The sequence below is a fragment of the Babylonia areolata genome, chromosome 8 (genome assembly GCF_041734735.1).
Source record: "Babylonia areolata isolate BAREFJ2019XMU chromosome 8, ASM4173473v1, whole genome shotgun sequence".
In the NCBI taxonomy this organism is placed as follows: domain Eukaryota; kingdom Metazoa; phylum Mollusca; class Gastropoda; order Neogastropoda; family Buccinidae; genus Babylonia; species Babylonia areolata.
Genome location: NC_134883.1, coordinates 25827219 through 25850002, shown reverse-complemented (window position 1 = coordinate 25850002; position 22784 = coordinate 25827219). Strand labels below are relative to the sequence as shown.

The 22784-nt window shown below is 40.9% G+C and overlaps 1 protein-coding gene and 1 long non-coding RNA gene across 2 annotated transcripts; one reads left to right on the top strand and one right to left on the bottom strand.

The window, feature by feature from the left end:
* Window positions 1–198: 198 nt before the first annotated feature.
* On the top strand, window positions 199–16151 carry LOC143284683 (dolichyl-diphosphooligosaccharide--protein glycosyltransferase subunit 1-like). The gene is made up of 10 exons (XM_076591614.1): window positions 199–558; window positions 1818–1876; window positions 3003–3312; window positions 3773–3979; window positions 4811–5003; window positions 6108–6207; window positions 7680–7818; window positions 8463–8582; window positions 9588–9833; window positions 15767–16151. The coding sequence occupies exons 1-10, from the start codon at window positions 310–312 to the stop codon at window positions 15947–15949; spliced, it is 1806 nt and encodes a 601-aa protein (XP_076447729.1). The 5' UTR covers window positions 199–309; the 3' UTR covers window positions 15950–16151.
* Window positions 16152–16320: 169 nt separating this feature from the next.
* LOC143284684 (uncharacterized) lies at window positions 16321–22117 on the bottom strand. Its single transcript, XR_013055596.1, has 2 exons — window positions 16488–22117; window positions 16321–16427 (listed from the first exon to the last, which is right to left on the bottom strand). It is a non-coding gene; the product is annotated as an uncharacterized LOC143284684 (long non-coding RNA).
* Window positions 22118–22784: the final 667 nt, after the last annotated feature.

Here is a 22784-nt window from a genome sequence, read left to right as displayed (position 1 = left end):
TGTTTTTTAGGACAACAATGATTATATCAACATTCGTGGTAATGGTTACTAGCAATGATATTATCAAAAGTAATCTCTTATATCCGCTAGACAAAATAAAACAGAACGACAATATAATCGTAACGATTGTTGAGTGGCCATTTAGATTAAACCCGTTTCATTTTCAATCCAGGATATATAATTACTCCTGCCAACACGGCGATTGGGAACGAGGCTGGGCGTCCGCTCGTGGAAGCCGGTGATTCGTCGACGTGGGAGTTGTTCAAGTTCTGCAGCACTATCTTCTTTGCAGCTGGAAATTGAAGCAAAATGAAAGGGAAGGCGTTTTATTTGCTTCTGTTGCCTTATTTTGTTTCCGTTTTATGCAAAGTAAATCAAGACACCATCGACCAAAACGTCGTTGTGTCGCAAGTTGAACGGAAGATCGACATCGCCAGCCATTTGGTGAAAACGTCCACGTCCATGACGATTGAAAATAAGGGATCCTCATCTGTCAGATCGTTTTTGTATGTGGTGGATCCATCGTTGAAAACGAAGCTGTCTTTTATTGGTGCTGTGGTAAGTATTTTGTATGTTTTAGCAGGTTTTTTTTGTTCGGTCAGTTGTAGGTGGAGCAGACGATAAGTTAATCACGTGGCATCAAGTCGATTCGGTCGGTCTGCATGCAAAGAGAGAGACACGGAAGAAAAAAACAACCGATGTCAAACAAGATGAAAAGGACAGATCGTCAGGGTATAGAATGCACAGCTTATTAGTTAAATAAAGTAGATTGATAACATTCATTGGCAGCGACGTACAGCAGGTAGTGGTTTAAACGTGAACAAGTGCCAACTAACGTGCAGAACTGTCTTGGCCAGTGCCATGTCGGTGGTTCATTGGTTGTCACTGTTAACAACCTTCCGCTTTCTAACATCATCTAACTTATGCCAGTTACGTCAGGTGATGTACTTCTATACATACTGATAGTGTGTGTGCACATAATTATAAAGAAATTACATGGTTGATGTGGATTACGAAATTTTGCCTAAAATGAGATAATCTGTAGCCTAATGTTTGGTGGGGTCCAGAACATCTGAATTGACATGTTGCTATGGCCAGTAAGAAGTTAATCAATGTAACACTGGAAAAGTGTAATGCTTCAAGTTAATGTATGCATCACAGTTGTAGACCAGTTTATGTTGTCAGTGTGGTTATGCTTTTTTTTCACATGCTATTTGTAAAACCAAAGGTAACAATTACCCCAGCATCACACCCCCTCGCCTCCCTCCCACACACATGTGCAGGTTCCCATGAATACATTCCTCAGCCATCCTTTCCTCTTTATCTCCTTCCCCTTTCCTCCCCCCCCTCCCCTCACCCTTATTCCCCCCCCCCCCTCTCTACCCTTGGACCCACCTCCCCCCCCCCCCCTTTTTTTTTTTTTTTTAAATTTTATATCAGTGAATGTGGAAATGGTAAACTGATGACAAAATATTACCCACCAGCACTTTGATTTTATAATGGCATGGAACAGTGAAGTGACTGATCCTTGATGCTGAATGACCAAACACTAAAAAACTGAAAGTTATTACACTAACATTGGCCACTTTTCCACAACATATACGATTATACCAATAAGATGCTATACTATGGTATCTTGAGGATGCAGCACACATGTTTACATGTTAAAAAAAAAAAAAAAAGGACTAACAGTAGTATCATTCAGTTTAACTTAGTGGAGTTTTTTTTCAGAAACTGATCGCTTTTGCATTATTTGTTGTAAATGGATTGATAGCTATCATGTAGCATATATTAAGAAACATTTTTTAATGTTTCAGACAAAAGACAACAAAGATGACAGGTTGGAAGTTGTCCCAACAACTGTCAGTGGCCAAAGGTATGGTTATGGGCATGGACAATTTCAGATTATTTCATGAAATGTGAACATGATGGTCAGATAGTGGATTTGGTTATAGAATGATGATACTTGATGGTGTTCTGACTTCATATATATTGTAAGATTACACTTACATCATATAATGTTGTGATAGCATGTATTATGTGAACATTGATGATTATAACTTCTATGAACTGAATTAAGTCACACATGGCTAATTGTGGTTTAGTAATTTCATCTGATATCAACTTATTTTGTATAAACTGTGAATAAAGAATTTACAGGCAGTTAAAGTATGTCACTTTTCTTGTGACGGGAGTGGGGGGAGGAAAGATGAGATAAGTTACAGTTCAGAAAAAAAAGCGTTACTTTGAAATCTTCCTGTTCTGATGATTTCTTGTCAAATTTAAAATATGTCATGCTTCCTTCATTTTAATCATGTCTGGCTTGGGGGGAAAAAAGGAGAAAAAAGATTGAGATAAGTTCAGATCATTCTCACACGCAAAAAGGTAATATCCTCCAGTAGTTGTCAGTACAATTCAGTTCAGTTCAGTTCACTTGAGAGCTTTTCTCAAGCCAAGAAGTGAAAGTGGAACAGACTGCTCTGTTTCTTTTTGTGTCTTATTGCATGACAGTGGAGCATGAGCAGTAACATCTCATATTTCAAACATCTTTTTTTAACAGTCATTTGAACTTGGTTCAACTTAACAGTATTTTACCTTGACCTTGGTTCAACTTAAAGGTGACATAATCAAGAAAACTGAGCATATAGATAATCAAAGAAACTGAACATATAAATCGAGCTTGTCTTTTGAAATCTATTTTTCATAGATCTGTACATTACTGTTAATTATTCAGAATGTGAAAACCTAGAATTTCTCGAAATTTGGAAATCCATGAAATCTGCTATTTTTGACAAATGTTGATATTTGTGAAATATGTGAGGTTTTTACCAATACATTTCCATTGGAATGAAACATTAACAAAATTGGAATTCTAAGATAGTAAGAGCTGGTGAATATAGTATTTAATAATTAAAGGATATAACTGTTAAAAGTTCATTTCATTTTTTTTTTGTAACAGGGGATGACCATCACTCCATGTCATGTTATACTTTTGTGTGCAGTGACAAAGAGTTCTACAGAGTGGTGCTGCCATCAAGTTTGGATGCTGGGAAATCTGTGACAGTGGATGTTGAGGCTGTTTTTGTTCACTGCTTGAATCCATATCCTGCACAGATCACTCAGGCAGAGAAGCAGTATGTTGTCTTTGAGGGCAACCTGTACTTCTATTCCCCATACAAAACGGTTTCTCAGAAGACCTCTGTCACTACGTCATCTGCGTCACTGGAGTCTTACACCAAAACAAAACCTGTATCTTTGTCGGAAAATGTCATCAGTTACGGACCTTATGAAGAAAAGGCTCCATTCTCTGAGGTTAGTTAGCCACTCTTGATGATTTTGTATGGTACCTTACTGAACAGTTGTAGACCTGTAATGGTGCTCATCTTTTACCAGCATTGACTTCTCATGTAGAAATATAGCGGAAAAGATTTCTTTGATGTCACAGGGAAAGTACCAACCAATTTAGTAAGACATTTGACTAACAAAGAACAGGAACAATTGATGTTGATGTCATACAAATGATGCGGCTGTGTTAGAACTGTGTTATTTTGTAGGCAAGTTGTTCTTCGATAAAATATCAAATTGTGTTGTGATTTTTTTTTGTATGTGTAATTTACTAACATAGAAAAAGATGTGTCAGTAAGTTATGGAAAAGTGGAATATTCTTGCTTCAAGCTGTTGAAGTCCACAACTATTTTAACTTTAAATGAAACCTGTGAGATGCATTCTGTTTACACTGTAGGTAAGGGAACATGTATACAATGTGTTGCAGGCTTCGCTGAAGGTGCACGAAGAGAACAACTCTCCCTTCCTCACAGTGACCGATCTGGAGCGTGTTGTGGAGGTGTCGCATTGGGGTAACATTGCTGTAGAGGAGCATGTGGACGTCCGACACACCGGGGCTGTCCTGAAAGGACCCTTCTCTCGCTTTGACTACCAGAGGAACCAGGATGGGGTCTCTTCCATCAAATCATTCAAGGTACTTTTTTATTTTAGTGTTCCAGTGGAGGGAAACTGGGGATAACCTCTTTTGACTTGAGAAACAAAGTTTGCAATCTTTTAAAAGAAAAACAAGTTCTATTTTTGAAAAGATGAGATGAGAGTCACAGAAATGATGAGATAGTGTTTATCATGATGATAAAAAAGATAAAACGAGTGGGATAGTGTAGTAGTGCTGACTGGTTCAGCGTTCAAATGCAGGACTGTTATTTTTTTTCTTTTCTTTGATCAGGCCAATTTAGGGTTTGGTTGTTTTATTTAATTTTTTTCAAAGCCAAGAATTTTGTAACACAAATAATGGCAAAGATCTTGCTTTTCCTCAGCTTTTAACCGGTAATGTATTATGCTTGATGTTCTTTTTTCATATGTGTTTTAACTGATTTGTGCTCAGGGATTGCTGACATTTATAAGGCATGCTCTTGTTACACTGACTCGACAAAGTATTTTCACACCAAGCAGCTTTTGCTTTTCCCCAATCCACTTTATTTTTTATTGGAATTAGAAAGATACTGTTTTACAGATGTTCTTTAATTTGTTTGGGTTTTGTTATGGTTGGTTCATTTTGTGTTAGGACAAGCTATGGTTAATGTAAATTTACAAAGTGAAAAAAAAGGTTTATCAGAATTGCCAAAATAGTGTATTATGTCAAAATATCTTGTGTTGCCAACTGGAACACCTGAATGGTTACACAATCAGAAAATAGTTATACATTATTATAAAGCTGAAAGTTTTTGCAAATGGTAGATGTTGGAGATGATATTACAGATGACAGAATGAAAGTGTTGGTAACTTTGGTGTTTTATCAATCCAGACATCCCTGCCAGCTTCAGCACGTGATGTGTACTACAGAGATGAGATTGGGAACATCTCCACCAGCCACATGCGTGAACTGGATGATGCTGTGGACCTGGAGCTGAGGCCCCGATTCCCTCTCTTTGGTGGTTGGAAAACTCGTTATTTTCTGGGCTACAATGTGCCCAGCTATGAGTATCTGTACAACAAAGGTCAGTTCACTGTTTGATAACTGTACACTCTTTTTTTTGTGTGTGCAATTTTCTTCTGTTCAACAGTGTGCATTTATTGTTTTAATAGCAGAAACAAACATTAACAGTCAGTTGGCTGTGTTAGGGACTAAAAGTCATCATTAAATTGACTGAAATGTATTGTTTTTACACCAATTTTCAGATGTTTTCGTTGGTCATGATCTGATTATAAGGATTGTGAATTTCTACTAGTGAACAAATTGCTTTACTGATAAATAAATGAATAGTTTAAAGTGAATAAATAATCACAGACGTGTACACTTATATGTCCAGTTATGTAATTTACTGAATCACGGAACGAACACACAGCTGGCAGCTTACACACACGCGCGCACAAATATGGACATGTACCCAAACATTATTGTGTATTACATGTACACATGCTTTGTGGGAGAACTTTAAGTAGTATTATAAATGGGAAAATGATTGGCTGTTACAACAAATAATGAAAGCATTGGTTGGCATTTGTGAGAAGATTAACTGATTCTAAGTGTCTCTTCTTCTTCTTCATTCTTGGGCTGCAACTCCCACGTTCACATGTATGTTCATGAGTGGGCTTTTTTGTGTATGACGATTGTTACCCCCACGTTGAAGGCAACCATACTCTTGTTTTCGGGCATGTGCATGCTAGGTATGTTCTTGTTTACATAACCCACCGAACGCTGACACGGATTACAGGATCTTTAAGGTGCGTATTTGATCTGCTTGTGTATACACACAAAGGGGGTTCAGGCACTAGCAGGTCTGCAATATCCACCCTTTACCCACCAGGCGCTGTTTCTAAGATTCGAACCTGGGACCCTCAGATTGGAAGTCCAACACTTAAACCACTCTGCTGTTGTGCCCGTCATTCTAAGTGTCTACATCAGTTACATTAAGTACTTGATGGAGCATCAGTGAATATTTTGTGTGACATTTTTCAAACTGTTTTTTTCAGGCCCAGTTCTTGCATTGTTTTTACTGACACTTTCACTAGTTTTAGATTGCAATCTGTCATTTGTTTTGGAGGCATGCTTTGTCCTTGCATTCCTGCCAGCTTGAATGGTTAGTTTTGTGATTTTTCAGGTGACAACTATGCTCTGAAGATGCGCTTTGTTGACCATCTGTATGATGACATGGTCGTGGACGAAGCTGTCGTCAAAGTCATTCTACCAGAAGGCTCCAAGTGAGTGTTATTTAAAAAGAAAAAATATTAAAAGACTTGGCAAGTGATGGTCAGAGGCATCAGAGGCTGTGTGGGTGTTGATGAAGGGGGTTGGGGGAAAGGTGGACAAGGAGGAGCAGCGTTTGCAGTGGCGAAAAGAGCCCAGCCTGTGTTTTCTCCTAACAAGTGTGATCTAGACTGATCTTAGCCCATTCACCCAAGCGAGTGAGGTAGTCCTGTGTCCTGTCAGAAAACATGACATTGACGATATGCAACGCAAGAACGTCAAAGAAAGCACAGACAGTAAGGAAAAGGAAAAAAGACTTAGCCGCTTGGATGCACAGGTCAGGGATCAAAGATGGCTATCAGAAGAAGAGTGTGCTCTTCATGCATGCGCAGTGAATGTAATAATTATGCTGGGGGGAGGTAACTTGCGTATCTACATTCGTTTTCTCCCTTTCGGCGGGGTAGTAGTTCACACAGGACAGGGAATCAGACCCCTGCCAGAGCCTTCACCAGTGGGTCATGGTAAGTATGTTAGATTAAATGTAATTTTAGGAAGGAGGGGGGGGGGAGATTCCTTTTAGAGACGTTAACTGATTTAGAATTCTTTATGTACTGATAAAGATCAAACTTTGTTTCCTGCCATTGCTTGCCTTCTGTAATGCACTTAATGCTGATTTATTGGTTGAATGGGATGGCTGAAAAGTTCAAAGGGAGAGGAAGAAAAAGGGTATGTAATTGTTCTGAAGAAATAACTTGTCTTGCACAGAATGCAATTTCAAACTTTTAACGTTTTTGTAAAATTGTGACTAAAGAACGTAATAATCTTCCTCAATAGGAAGAACAAATAAAACTGCACGCAGGAAAAAATACCAAAAAAATGGGTGGCGCTGAAGTGTAGCAACGCGCTCTCCCTGGGGAGGGCAGCCCGAATTTCATACAAAGAAATCTGTTGTGATAAAAAGAGAAATACAAATACAAATCTTGGTTCCATCAAAAGGCAGCTGGTGCCATAACTACTGGTATATACTGACAGCCAGAAATGGTGGTGTTGAATGCAATCAGGGTTTATAACAACAGGGCTTCCTATAGTTGGTTTGCTTAGAGAGTCCACTGGACACTCACTCAGACATTTTAGGAAGTCTTCATGTGGTTCCAATGAGTCAGTTTGCAGGTCAAGAAAGCATTCTTTCATTAAAACATATCGCACACTGTCTTTCACTCAGTTAACACACACACATTGAATGAAAGAAAGGGACACACACACACACAGACACTCTCTCTCTCTCTCTCTCTCTCTCTCTCTCACATGGATACACACATATAGAGACACACACAATCCACACCACCTTCATGCAAAAATGGGTATTTGTCACAAAAGAGAATTCTCTTACATTTGATATATTTTACGTTTTAGATTAGTGCACACCCATTGATAAAGTTACTGTCTTGACAATGATGAACTTAAGTTGTTGTTTGTGACTGTGCAGGAACATTGAGATCAAAACGCCCTTTGAGGTGAAGCGTGAGTCTGACAGCTTGCACTACACTTACCTGGATACGGCGGGTCGCCCAGTGGTGGTGATGAGCAAGTCTAGACTGGTGGAGCAACACATCCAGGACTTTGAGGTCAGTGTCCCCCTCTTCTTGAAAGGAATTCTGTCCTTGTTTATTTGATGCCAGGTTATTCTGACTGGAACATATATCCCTGTCAGGAAACTGTTTTGTCATACTGCTGAAGTTTTTACTATCTAGCTAGTTTGACTGTTTTGAGTGTTAAGTCTGTTAGGGTTCATAATGTTGATTAGCGCAGTAATTGTAGACATACATACGAGTTTGTCTTTGTTCACTCTCTGGGGAGATGTATTTTGGGCATATCTTTAAATGTGAGACTTTGAATTGTGTGTGTTTGCTATCCATGCTTCAGTTAACGGCATATCATCATAACTTGCTGTTATCTAGCTATAATTTTGGATGCTTCTGTAAACAATAATGAAACAGCCTGCAAAAACCTTTTGACATACTTGAAGAACTTTGTTTTAAAATTTTGTTTTCAAAGAACTTTGTTTTTAAATTTTGTTTTTAAACTCTGAAACTGGTATTTTGGGGTGACGCCAAGAATGCTTTTGACTTACACTTTAACATTTATAAAGCTGAATCTGGGTAGGCTATGTGTATGATTGTTGCATTTCAGTACAGCGGCAACTGGCAGCTGTCGTGGAGGAGTGAAGAGAGGAATGAACAGAACCACACATTATTGTCATATTTTTCAGGTGCACTACACCTTCACCCGCATGCAGCTTCTGCAGGAGCCTTTGCTGGTTGTTGGGGCATTCTACCTGCTGTTTTTGGCTGTTATCATCTATGTTCGCTTGGATTTTTCCATCACCAAGGTACTATGTGTGTCCTTGTTCAGCACAGGTTTCTCGAACTCCTTTCCTCTTTTCATTTAATATGTGTATGTGAATTTGAATATTGAAGGATAAGTGATGCCTGCCATGGAATCAGTGGGGGGTTTGTATTTGTTTTAAGGGATTTTGTTTTGTTTTGTCTGATAAGTATAAAATCACATGGAGCAGAGTTCATTTAGAGTCAGTAAAATTACCAATAATGTGCTATTAAATCTACACCAAGTTATGTCTTAACAATTCAACAACTGCTTTATTTGTAGTGATGTTGTTGGCACACATATGAGAACATTTGTTTTGAAGTTTTTCCTCCCTCTTTTTCTTTTTTTAAATTAAAAAAATTTTTTTTTTTGATAATTCTGAAGTTAAGATCTTTTAACTAAGAATGTGCTCAATAAGAACCAGAAGTCCTAAACGTTTTGGAGAGAGGGGATTTAGGGGCGGTGGTACTTTCTTGTTTTGTTGCTAGTGTTTTTTTATTTTTTGTTCTGAAGCTTGGGCCAGGAGGCTTAAGCATACAACCCTTTTTAAAAAAAATTTCAGTTTGTGTTTTGTTTTGATTCCTTTTTGGTGGGGAGGAGGGGGTGTGGGGGGGAGTGTTGTTCTGAAACATGGGTCTACTGTCCAAGAATGTGTACAGTAAGCGCCCAGAGTCCTGAACATTTGGTATGACTTAAAAATATTTATTTAAAAAATCTGTATTGGAACGTGAGTGCCTGTGTGTGTACAGGGTGAGGCTAAGGAGAGCCGCATGCGAGTGGCCAGCTTGGTGGAGGAGGTGCAGAGCACCCAGGACCGGCTTTTGTTTCCCTTTTTTCTTTTTGGTGGGGAGGAGGGGGTATGGGGGGGGGGGGGGGTTTGTTCTGAAACATGGGTCTACTGCCCAAGAAAGTGTACAGTAAGCGCCCAGAGTCCTGAACATTTGGTATGACTTAAAAAATATTTATTTAAAAAATCTGTATTGGAACGTGAGTGCCTGTGTGTGTACAGGATGAGGCTAAGGAGAGCCGCATGCGAGTGGCCAGCTTGGTGGAGGAGGTGCAGAGCACCCAGGACCGGCGAAGCGCCCTCTACCAGAGCTATGACGACGCCATCAACCGCTTCAAGGCCAGCAAGGACAGCGTCGCCTTTGTGGCCAGCCGCAAGAAGGTGGATGCCGACTATCGCCAGCTGACCACCCAGATCCAGAACCTGCAGCAGCAGCTGAAGGCTGAAGGGGCTGACATTGCTGAAAAGGTTGGTGCACACAACACTGTCTGCACATTGAGTTTTGTTGTTGTTTTTTTCCTCCTTGTCTGTGTCCATTTTTTAGTTCTTGAAGCAATTCCTATCAAAGGGGAATGTGAAAAGGGTTCTGAATTTTCCATGGCTCTTAAATGAAAAAGGACATTTAATTACACATACTTAACCGTGACCCAACAAGTGCAGACTCTGGCAGGGGTCTGAGATTCCTGTACTGTGCAAACTACTATCTGCCTATGGGGAGAAAACGAAAGTACTACGGCCGATAACCTTTGTCCCCCTGGCTAGCGCCCTCTTTTTCCGGCAGCCATCATGACTCCTGTTCCTGTGCTCTCCATACGGCTAAGTTTTTTCGTTTTTTCTGTCTGTCTGTCAACTCTGGCATTCTTGTTTGTTGTCAAATTAGGTCTCCGACCAGGTCACATAATTATGTAGCTCGATTGGGCGATCGCGCTAAAATTAAGGCGCGATCGCAATCGATTCGCTGACACTCTGGGCCCTCTACTCCTGGCCCTCTCAAAAACGCCAGCCCGCCGCCTCCTCCTCTTCCTCCGCTCCCTCCGGTCAACTCCAGACATCCACCACCTCCTACACCTCCTCTGGTGACTTCTAGAGGTTTGTTGCCACACGCTCAGGTCAGTGTTGCCTTTAATGTCATTTTTATCAATCCACAAATGCACTCGACGCGATCCGCGTTTTCTCAGCCCTGCCAGTTGGCAGTGTACGAGTCGACCTCCTCTATCTCTTTACCCATACCCACAGTTGCACCAATGGAATGTGCCACAATCCCTTTGGGGAAACAACACCAAAAAAAAAAAGAAAGAAAAAAAGGGAGCTTGTTTTGGATACGCACGTTAGACTGGGCCCTATGTGTGATGCGTCCATGGTGGCGGCCGTGACATCGGATCACGTGACCCCCCACGCGGCATGCCTCGGCCGTCTCGGATCCAGTGGCGACCGAGGCGCGTAGGGATGCCCTCCCCTGGTGTAGGGAGGAAGGTGGACCACTAGGGGACACGCTTGCCCATACGCGTGCACCCCCCTCCTTGTCCAGAGCGCCCGATCCAAGGGAGGAAACCCCTGCTTCGGCAACCTTGCCGGTGACCGCCGCAGTTATTTCCCTTGCACCGGCACTGCTCCTTGCTTACAGTGCGGGTGCGTGCACGGTCCCACCAAGCTATGCGGTGATGACCCCACTCTGCCACACCGCCGATTGCTGCTGTTTCCCATCCACTAATGGCGTCTCAGCAAGCTGCTCAACCAAACAATCAGCAACTCATCGCCAACTTGCTGCAGCAGTTATGCACCACTCTCCTTCCCCGTGCCTCACCTTGCGCCTGCACACAGAGCAGGTACGTGCACACCCTGTTGGAACTTCGGCAGTGCTGGATTCTTCTGCCCCACTGCCTAACTCTGCTGTTGCCCAGACTAATATTGGCACTTCCACGTTGGAGAGCCTCTTATTAACTTGATTCTACCTCTCGGCAGTGCTCGGACCGATCTTGTCTATCCCTTTATCCATCAACACACAACAGCTGAATGTCGGTCCTCTCGCAGGAGTTATTCGCGAGGTAGGACCGCTGTTCAGCTACAGGGGGATGCACATCCCACGGCAAGCCGACGGACTTGTCACCCCCTTGTCCACGACGCCCATAACACTGGATTACGGCGCCGTCAGGCCACATGCCCCGACCGTCTCGTGTCCGATGGCGACCGATTCGGGTTGGGATGCCCACGGCGCTAAGGGACGTTATAATTATTCCCCTTGCGGCCGTTTTCACCTGTGTCGGTTATGGTGGCATCAAACCATGGACTCTCACACAGCATGACACTTCTCCCTCTACGGCGAGGACACGTTGCACCAGGGGATATGTGCTCTAAAGACACCATCCTTTTCGATGATTATCGGCGCCAAGGGAGGCAACTCCACATTTGTAACCTAGGCGGTTGATGCTGTAGTTACTTTCGCCAACACAGCACGTCACTCCTGCCCCTCGTGCTGTCCACCAATGATGTTTTCCTTCGGTTTCTCATTGGGTCCCGATGCCCATTCATAGACTTGACACAACTTTGCATAGCAACTGCAACTGCACCTTTCTTGCTGTTTCTCAGGCTATTGGCCACTGAACTTTGGGGTTCTTCATCCCCCCACACTTGTGCACATTCCTCTGCAGGCAACCATCCCCATTACTATTCTCTTCTGGTTATACACAATAACAGGAAATAAATCACAAGATTTCCCCTTCCATTCTTTTTGATTTCTTATAACAAAAAAAAAAAAAAAAAAAAAGTGTGTGTGTGTGTGTGTGTATAGACATAGATACAGATATCTACCATATCTTGCTACATTTATACACATTTCTTTTTACACTTATAGATGTATACTTATCCCTCGGTAGACACATGTGTGCGCTTAAGGTTCATACGACTTTCATATTAACATGTACAATTTTATTTCTATCTCTATTCATTGACATTCCATACATAGCAATATAGACACACTTGCAATTGCGTCATTCTGTTCACATGCCCAGATCTCTCTCTGTCTACATACTGGCACTTTATTCATATGCGTATGTACATCTCTTATATATAGGTGCATACACAGATTCCTTCCCATTACGGATTATGCACACTTACCCATTTACTTGGGTATATCTGTGCTCGCTACACGTTTGCTTATACAGCCGCTTATTTCTCGTGACTAGATCTCTTGTCTTGTCATTGGCCTACTCCTGACATCATCACTTGAGTTGATGGAAGTTTATAATCCCATTGCACATATATGTATTCATTTTCCTAAATTCATCCCTACCTTGCTTTCGGAGGATGACTGCACTCACAGACAAAACTGCCTCATTCACACCTGAATGTATGTTCCTTCACATTTCAGTAGTGGCCGGTCCTCAGGGACCCACACACACTCCCTTCCCACCCACAGGGCTAAGGATGCCCTCTCTTGGTGCATGGAAGGACAAGGCAACCCAATTCATTTGCCTGCAACAATCACCCTCAGGGCTAGAGATGCCCTAACCTGGTACAAGGAGGGATGAGGCAGTCCATCTTAGAGGTGCCACTCAGGACACACACGCCCTTCATTCTTTCCAAGTTTAAGTGGGCCCAAAAACTGCCCACTGGGCAGGAGACAATCACCCTAAGTCCATCTCTTCCACTCCTCACTAGTAGCAGAAGGCCTGGGTAATCACTGCTTTCCTCTACAATTGGGAGAATGGCATATTGACGAGGACGGATGCGTCTCACAAAGCACAACGAACTGTGCATTACCCATAGGGGCATACCTTTCTGCCCACTCATACTGACACGGCAGATGCTGCATTCAAGCACATTAGTTCGCCCCTTCACCTTGCTTGAACAGAGATCCAGCATCGATGTCTCAAACAATTGGCGTTCGAAAGCACTTTCTGCACTTGGTCTTCCCTGCCCGATCCTTTCAGCCTCAACACACAACCACTGCTGTGGTTACAGATGGGCATTCCTTCTCAAGCACTGTCGTTCCAATGAGACACTTCCAGGGGTTTCTAGCCTAGGCAGGCTATCCCATCATGGAGCCCCAGCCTTCAGCCAAGGGCCTGTCGGAGGATGACTTTGTTGTCACTTCAAAAGCAAGCACCATGTCTTTCAGACACGTGGTTGCACCACAAGACCCCGTCAACTCCTTCCGGCTTCCTTACATTTCAACATAGACTGCATGGTGGTTACCTTCATCCCTCAAGCGCACAGCAGCTGTGTCCTGATTTACCCATGCTGACTGGTGTCCTTCTAGGACCAGTATATGATAATCAGTCGTGTACGACAGTGACCATCAGATCAGCAGAGCAGTCAAGTGCTGTCCTGACTATTCAGGCTTGAATCTGATTATACAATTCATAGTAGTGTTTTTCCCAAGTTGCATCCCCAATCCCTCGATCAAGAGGGCCTTTGGACTCACCATAGGGACGGATTCCAAAGGCTAGTTAGCCCTCAAGGCTACAGCACTAAGTCACAGTGCAATTTGACTTCTAGTCTGAGAGACATAGTCCTTCATGAAAGACTAAGCTGCTAATGATTCACTTTGCAATTCAGAAACCGCTGATAATACAGCTCTCACTTTACTGTTGGCCATACTGAAAACGCATGTCAGATGAGTGATTTGATGTAAATGGCCAGTACAACACATCTACAGCCACTTTCCTCCCTGCCCCCGCCCTGCTCCATCCCAGACTTAGTGCGCACCACACACAGCCACAGGCCTGTCATGGATCCGGTCCCCTTTCTCACTGAAGAACCTTCAGCAAAAATTTTCCCCATGGAAACCCTCTTCCAGTAGGAATTCCACCACAGAATGAGACTCAGTGATCTGCGGGCACATGAAGTGCACTCCCACAGCCTGATCCATCCCAGCCATTGACTGCCGACAACTTTCTGCAGATTGCTCCAACATGCCACACTCAGGTAGAGAAGCCACCAAGCCTTCCGTATGCCCCTTCGTGATGGTACCTACCTGGGCAATTACACAGCCCTGTCCCAGAGACACCAGGGACCTCAGGTGTCTTGTTGCCAAATGTCTGACCTTCTATGCATAGGCAACATGCCAGTGCTGTCTTTTTTGGCAACAACAGAAAAGTTGGGGGTGTGTGGGGGGTATAGGTATATGTTTCCTTCCCTTCCTTTGATTCGAAGGGCTCTCAGTAAAGTGCAGATTAAACACACCAACCCAATTTTCTTTGCGCTACATTTATCAGCACAGCTGTGGTCCAGACCTCTCCCACAATACAGCTGCGGACCTCAGTCTTCCTTGCCCGCACCAGTATCCTTAGGTGACACAGTACACTCTACCTTCATCGAATTCTACTTGAGGGACATCTATAGCTTCAGGGATGATAGCTCAAGAGGCGTTGCTTCTGCAGTGGCCACACAACGAGCCATCGCAGCGCACTGGCGATAGAACAGAAGGATTGAGACTTGATGCCTCCTCAGCCAGAGCACATGAAGTCAGAGCAATATAATTTTATGTGGTGTGAGTCAGAAATGACCCACACTTTTCATAGATAGTGGCAGTATCCCTTCCTGTTTCATGGGATGCATCTGTGTATTGTCTTTCCTGACCCAGAAGGCAAGGCGTGGGTGTGTTGTTTTTTTTTATACCTGGTTCACTCTCAAGTTACCCCATTAATTATCCTTGTACAACTTGATCTGATTTATTTTTGTTGCATGATAATGTGTCTGTCTGGGTGTAAAAACTGAGTTTTTTTTGTTTTTAATACCCATAATTGCTGTGGGTGGACTACATGTCATATAAGTCATGGAATGCCTCACTACTATTAGTATTTGTGTCTGGAGGAACTGTTTCTGCCAGCAGGTGTGGGTCGGGGAAAAAAAGAGTATCAGGGGTCATTGGTTATCAGTCATGTGGCATCACTCATAATGGGTTGGGGAAAAAAAGAGTATCAGGGGTCATTCGTTATCAGTCATGTGGCATCACTCATAATGGGTTGGGGAAAAAAAGAGTATCAGGGGTCATTGGTTATCAGTCATGTGGCATCACTCATAATGGGTTGGGGAAAAAAAGAGTATCAGGGGTCATTGGTTATCAGTCATGTGGCATCACTCATAATGGGTTGGGGGAAAAAAAGAGTATCAGGGGTCATTGGTTATCAGTCATGTGGCATCACTCATAATGGGTTGGGGAAAAAAAAGAGTATCAGGGGTCATTGGTTATCAGTCATGTGGCATCACTCATAATGATGAAGGTTCTTGGCTGCGAGTCTTCAGAGCAACATGTTTTCACCCCTGCTTTTGTAATGACATCAAATTGGGGTTGTTGAATGGTTATCTTGTGTCCAGAAGGCATCAGTGCGGGATACGAATGTTTCGTCCTGTGTGAAATGAAGGGGACGTGAGCTGAAGTGGCATGGTGTGTGCTTCAGGTGGCTGAGCTGCAGCGTCTGGATGGCCAGTACAAGGACCAGATCAACCTGGCCATCACCATGGCAGAGAAACTCATCGCCGGCAAGATCAACCGCCAGCAGTACCTTGAGTCGGAGACTGGGGTCAACAACAAGCGGGAGGATGTCTACCAGAAAATGGAGACCCTCAGAGCCATGCTGTAGTGGTTACTTCCCATTTGTAACCCCATTGCTGCACAGGCCTTCAGAGTGATTGGCTTGTATTTTTAACTTTTTGCTGATTCTGTGACCTTTGTGTTTTCTGTGTTATGGTTTAGACTGGATGTGAAGTTTATGAACGGATTGTGGAGAGAATAACCATTTGTATAGAAGTAAATGTCTGAATTCCAGAGTTGCTTTTTCAGTTCATTCAGATTTGTATAAAAGTTTATGATTTAATGGTTCTTGTGAGTAGAGTGAGGCAGAAATGTTAACATGGTGGTTGTTGAAAGAGTGTGTGTATACATTCATATGTGGCAAAGAGTGAAATAAATTAAAACAGAAATGTTGGTGTGAGATAAGAAAATTCATTTACAATTACAGCATATTGTTTTTTGACAGATTTTGTTTTCAGTAACAGAGTGTTTCTTTCCTCACTGTTTCACATCTTTAAGTAATAGGAAGATCTGTCATTGTTTCAGGCCTGTTGTTGTTCAATTGCTATTTCTAATAAGTAATAGGAAGATCTGTCATTGTTTCAGGCCTGTTGTTGTTCAATTGCTATTTCTAATAAATGAGTGAAAGAAGAGAAAAAGCATGTGCAGCATGTTTTTATTTTTGGCATGTATCTACTGGTTGGATTGGGCACCAACAAACATGCATACCAACTGAAATGACAAGAAAACTAGTAACACATTCAAGTTAAACACACCTTTTCTTCAAATTTACTTTTCTGTGTGGTACTTTATAGCAAGCTGAACTTGAAATTGTGCATCTTTTCACAACGCTTAGTTTTATCTGAAGATGAAAGTGTAAAGTTTCGATTGGGATCAGGTGCCTTGTTCTGATGACCACACACATTATCTGTGGTGTCTCAACTCTCCAGCTCTGTTAGTTCCTCTAGTTTCTTCTGACTTGATCTTTCCCCCCTTGCCTCAGTCTGCCTGAGTCACTTCCAAGTTCAACCTGACAAGATCCCATTCTGACTCTTTGCTAGTGTGTGTAACAACAAAAGATCACAAGCAAGTTTGGCTGTAAATTAAATAACTGTAGAACATGCATTCACATTAAAATATACTCAAAAGTTTGGATGTAATTGCCTGTTTTATTCCTTTCTCAAACAATCATGAAATGAAACAAGACAGAGAACTTTCAGACATGATATACAACATGACTGGCTGCCTTTTGAACACTTTTTTCTGCCACCCTTTATAATCAATCATTAAAGTAATGCAAAGACTAGTCATCAGTCAAGGAGTTGTATATCTCTCTGACAGCATTAAACTTACTTTTTAATCTCATTTCTTACTTACAAACAAAATAATCCTTTTGGGGAAAAACAGACCAACTCTGGTCACACCAGAGTTCACAACAAAACCAACCAATAATTCTAGTTTACATCTTCACCAAACAGCAATAACTTGATAAAAATCAAATGTTTCAACACAGTATGAAAAATTAAAAACATTATGAAAAATAAAAAAACACCCTTGAATTACTGAAAAAAATTAACACTCACTTAAGCTAGGACACACAAAATGAGAAGAGTTTTACAGTGTATGTTAGCACTTCACTATTTTCCATGCAGGACATGGAAAAAGAAAACAGGATGTCCAGAGAAAAACCAGCGATACAATTCCTAACCTCACAATAAATCTGAAACACAAAATACAACTGACCAGTCCTAAAAGGTTTCTCTTCTAAAGCATTAAAAGGGGAAAAACAACTTTTGGCAAAGATAAGATTTTGGGAGCAGTGTGCAATGTTGATGCAAAAGACACAGCTTGGTGTGTCTGCATAAACTGAGCACATCACAAAACATCCACAGTGTAGATGACAGCCAAAGTTATGGTGTCTGATGACAAGATAACGAGGCAAGTCATACATGCCTTTATGTACATTGAGATATATATAATTACAGAGAACATTACGAAGTTGAATTTGACAAATGGACTGCCTTAATTTGATACATTCAGCTTGGTAACACATCTATCTAAAAGTTGATAGAGAAAAGAGGGAGAAACATCGGAAGAATAGGACAGGTGTAGAAATAACACTAATTGAATCGACTGAAATGATTAAATATTCTGATCATATTAAAACAATGTTGGAATAACAAAGTAAATATTCACAATCACTGACTGAACTGTGACATAAAACATGCAAGATAAAGTGAGTGCGCTGAAAAAATGGGAATAATGAGGTTGGCACTGAACAGGCAAGATTTGATTTCCACAACACACAGCTGAATACAAAAACAACTGAACCAGTTGAGTGCGCAAGACATCAGCTGACGTCCTACAAAAAGTATTGCTGTAGTTTGTACAAGACGTCCACTGACGTCTTGCATATGTTCTGATTTTTTCCTTCATTAGAGTTTGGTTCAATTCACATAAACAGACTGAATGGTTAGTTTGATGTGTCTGGATTATAAAGATATATAAAGTCAACATATATCAGGTAGAAGACCCCTTTCTACTTAATAATTTGACCACGTGATACGCGTGTGGAAAGGGGGTTGCATCATGTGCAAAAAAACAAAAAGGCATTGAAAACTGTCCAGTAAAGCAAATGGTCAGTCAGCAGATTTACACAATTCTGAAAGCTCTGCTTGTGATTATGGACAGCTTTCACAATGGAGAAGGATCTCCTTTGTCTCATGATTGGTTTGAAAACAAAGGTGATTGACAACGACAGTGATGGAACTGACAGCCCATTTGATGGTAATTCAGTCCGTCTATCCAATCAGACAGTGTTTTTGAACAAGTGGCTCTGACTGACAGAATACATGCAGCAAGAGTTGGAAGAAGAGGAGGAGAGAGAGAGGAGTGATGTAAGACGATAGGTCAAATGCCAGCAAGAGGTCATGAAGAGGGCATGGCTATTGGGGACGAGTGTACTCCCATTTCAATGCAGACTGCAGGAAATCGACAACCGCCAATGCTCCATGATTTTCATGAAACGCAGGGATGAGCCTGCACTGGACGTGAGACACGTGCTTTTTGTTTTTAACGCTTTTGTTCGCTGTATCAGATGGATGACTTGTTAGAAGAGGTGGCAAGCCAGATGCACAGCAGACTGTTTAAAGAGGTGGCAAGCTGGATGCACAGCAGACACTTAAATCGGCCCACATGCAACTTGAAAGGAGTGAATGTCATCAAAGAACTTCACCCTCTCACTTGCAAAAGCTCTTTGCTGTCAAAAAGCTTACCAGCTGTTACTGAGACTGTGATTGACCTTCTACATTGACTTACCCACCTTTGTCATTGTTGGGACAGTGATTTACTTACATGTCTGCACATCTTACCCACCTTTGTCATTGTTGGGACAGTGATTTACTTACATGTCTGCACAATCTGTGATTGTTTTTATAAACTTACAACCAGTTTTAATTTCTTCTACAGGTATAATCTGATCTGACAATAGGCATGCTAATTCTAGCTGTATTTTGTTTCTTTTCCTTATGGATGTCATTATGTAGAGGTGGAAATAGACTTTTTTTGTTGCATAAAAATTAGTATCTTGACTTAACTTGCCTGAACAGTTATCTGCAATCAACCTAACACTGGGAGGGGGGGGTGGGGGCTGGGGCAGAAGCAGAATCTTAACTCATTTTCCTTCACAAAAACGTTTACTTTCTTCCTGTATCACCCATAGTTTTTGCGCTAGAATTTTTTGTGATTTATTACCCCTGAATCCTCGAAATTACCTGGTAATGGGAGAGCACTCTACTGGTTAACCTATTTTCCATCGGTACACTATACAGTTAAACAAATGCCAATCAACTGTCGCCGTCTGTTACACAAGTGAAAGCTTGTTGCTGGAAAGGTTCTACACCATACTGGATTCATTTCTTAATTCACCACAGGAAAATGCGCTGATGTTGATAACTTTTATTCTTAAGTTTATGTTTAATACTTTTTTTTTCCTGGTTTTATCCGTTACAACAATTTTTTTGTTTCTTTAAGAAAGAGGGAAGACAAAACTGCACACCAGGGAAAATTGTTTTCAGAAGCATGATACTTTCCATTATCATAGACATTGGTTCAAAGCTAAGAATCTTTTTGGCAAGAATGTTACCAACATCTTTGCAACTTTTTTTGTCCTTCCATATTATCAGAAACTTGTGGGAGAAAAAAATAACAACAGACAATGACATTAAAATTTAAAATGTGGGATGTTATGAACATTTACCTCCACTCATTTTCAACATTGTTTGAAATTATTTATGTTGTCTATACAGAGATAACAGAAAATGAAATGTTCTCAAAGAGCCGTTTTAACAAGGCATAGTTTACCATGTTTAAGAAAAAAAAGTCTCACTTGCAGAATCTGTGTTTTAACTGAGGTCTCTCAAACCTGTTGTTTGTTTGATGGTGGGAAGATTTTGCTTCTTTATAAATGGTAGTTTCAGGAAACAGTTTCCACACATTTGTTGAATTTCAGTTTTGTGACAGATGTCCACTGCGTGTGGCCATTCCAGCACTACCCTATCACTGCCCGGTAATGGAACATTCACCATGTTCAACCTTCAATTGTGTCCATGACAGAATAGTCAGTCCATCAGCACATTTGTCCACAATTAGTCAGTCATAAACTATAATATGACAAATGTTGTTGCAACAATAATTATGTGCTGAGGACATTAGATGGGACTTTCACTTCATGTTCGATCAGATCAGATCCTCATGATGGCCAAACTCCAAACTCAGAGGTCAAGATCAGAGTAACAAGCGGGTGCTGGAAAAAGAAGAAGACATTGCTGCAGTCAAATGACCACAATGAAAAGACTTATTGTCATTTTTCCTGTTCGTGCATAAAGTCACATCCACACAATATTTGTTCTCTCTGTACTCTTCCAATGCTTTGCATCTGAAGCAAACAAGCTTATCTTGCATGGCAAACATGGAGTATTCACAGTGATATCACTGTATGAGCAAGTGAGATAAAACTTCAGGTACTAAATGGTTATACTACATACAGAATCTATGAGAGCAAACACAATACCAACATCTGACACACAGGAACCAACCACAAACAGTTCTTCAGCAGAGCAACATTTGTAGAATGGAGAGTTAACCAGAAAATTGATACACTGGTCCACAAGCTTGCACTGGTGTCAAAGTCTGAAGCAGTGTTTGCTCCCTTTCCTGTGCACCTGCACACATCTACACAACAAACTTATCATACACATTCCTGACTGGAATTTCAAATCACACTGCTGCTGATATAAACTTCCAAAATGATTACTGCAAAATCCATGCCAAGTTATGAACATTTCCAAACTCAAGTAACAGCTAACATTGCTACTGTTGACAAATGCAGTCAAACGACAAACACTCAGTTTGTTCCAACATCTTCATACACATGTGCATGTATACAACGCATGGATTCTTCAAAGAAGTGAACAAAATATTCCCTAAGTTGGATTTCTTTCAAAATATGAATGACGGATGTCTATTAAATGACATAAATGCATACTTTGCTCACACACACTGGCTGAGGCACAAACATAAACATGCACAGTCTGTTAGCCTCATGCTTGTGTATCAATGGTTTTAACTGTATACACTTGGTATGATTCAAATGTTTCATAGAAATTATACTGGCAATGCATACAGCAAGACTGATGCAATGTATGCATATTTTTTTCAAATTAAAGTTGCATGGTCAGGTTGGTGGAGATAAACAGAACAAAATACGAGCTGGAGGCTATGTTCAGAGAACTTGTTTGTTTTGTTTACTTATATTTGCTTACAGTCCAGCAGACCACACACGGTTGTCAATGTTGTAAGCAAACACAATATACAAACTGAATGAGAAAAACATTCTTATTTTTCTCATGGATTTGGAGGTATGCTTCATGGGGCTTTCCATTCCTAAACCCTACGTCCTGTCAAACCTATGCATGTGTGACTAGTTTAAGACATAGTGGGTCTCATGAAAAATAAAAAGCAAATACAGCTGAACTATCCTGAAAATTTTATGGCAAAGTTAAAGATTTATATTTCAAATAAATTTTTATTTACTTTTAGTTTCACCAATATGTACAACACAAACTTAAAAATTAAAGAATGCTCATACGCAAACAACTCCCTCAAACATTTTTGGCAATGTGCATGCACTCAAACACACACACTCACACACACACACACACAGAGAAAACTGAGCTGGTTTTTTTGTTTGTTTTTTTTCTCAAAGAAAAAAAAAAGGAAAAAAAAAGAAAAAAAAAAAAAAAAAAAGAAAAAGGAAAAAAAAAAGAGGACATAATAATATCAACAACCATCCTCTGGACATACATACACAAGTTGACTTACTAATCTGGTAATAATAAAAAAAATAAAAAAAACCACCGACAACCAACCAACCCAAAAATAACATAATAGCCATTTTCCACAACTCAATTTCAAATACCAGCAAGTCTTTTTCTTTTCAATGTGGAAAGAAAGGGGGGAAAAAAAAACCACACCTGTAGTATAAATCAATAAAGATTAACCAAAGTATTCTCAAACATTAAAAACGTAGAAACCAGCTAAATATATACAGGAATTGCAACAAACAATGTGTTTTGTGGGCCATGAATGAAAAAGAACACAGAAAAAAAAACCCCACAAAAAACAAAAAAAACCCAACACACACACACACAAAAACACCTTTCACATCTGAACACATAAAGGTGTAAAAAACAGGCATAACTGAGGTCAAATGAATAATGCTGTGAACATATTGAATGGTATGAATGCATTTAATTTTGACAAAACCAACATCTGCACAACTGAAATGCCAACTACTACATAATGCAGCTTGATTCAATCAATGACAAAGACAACTGACTGCATTT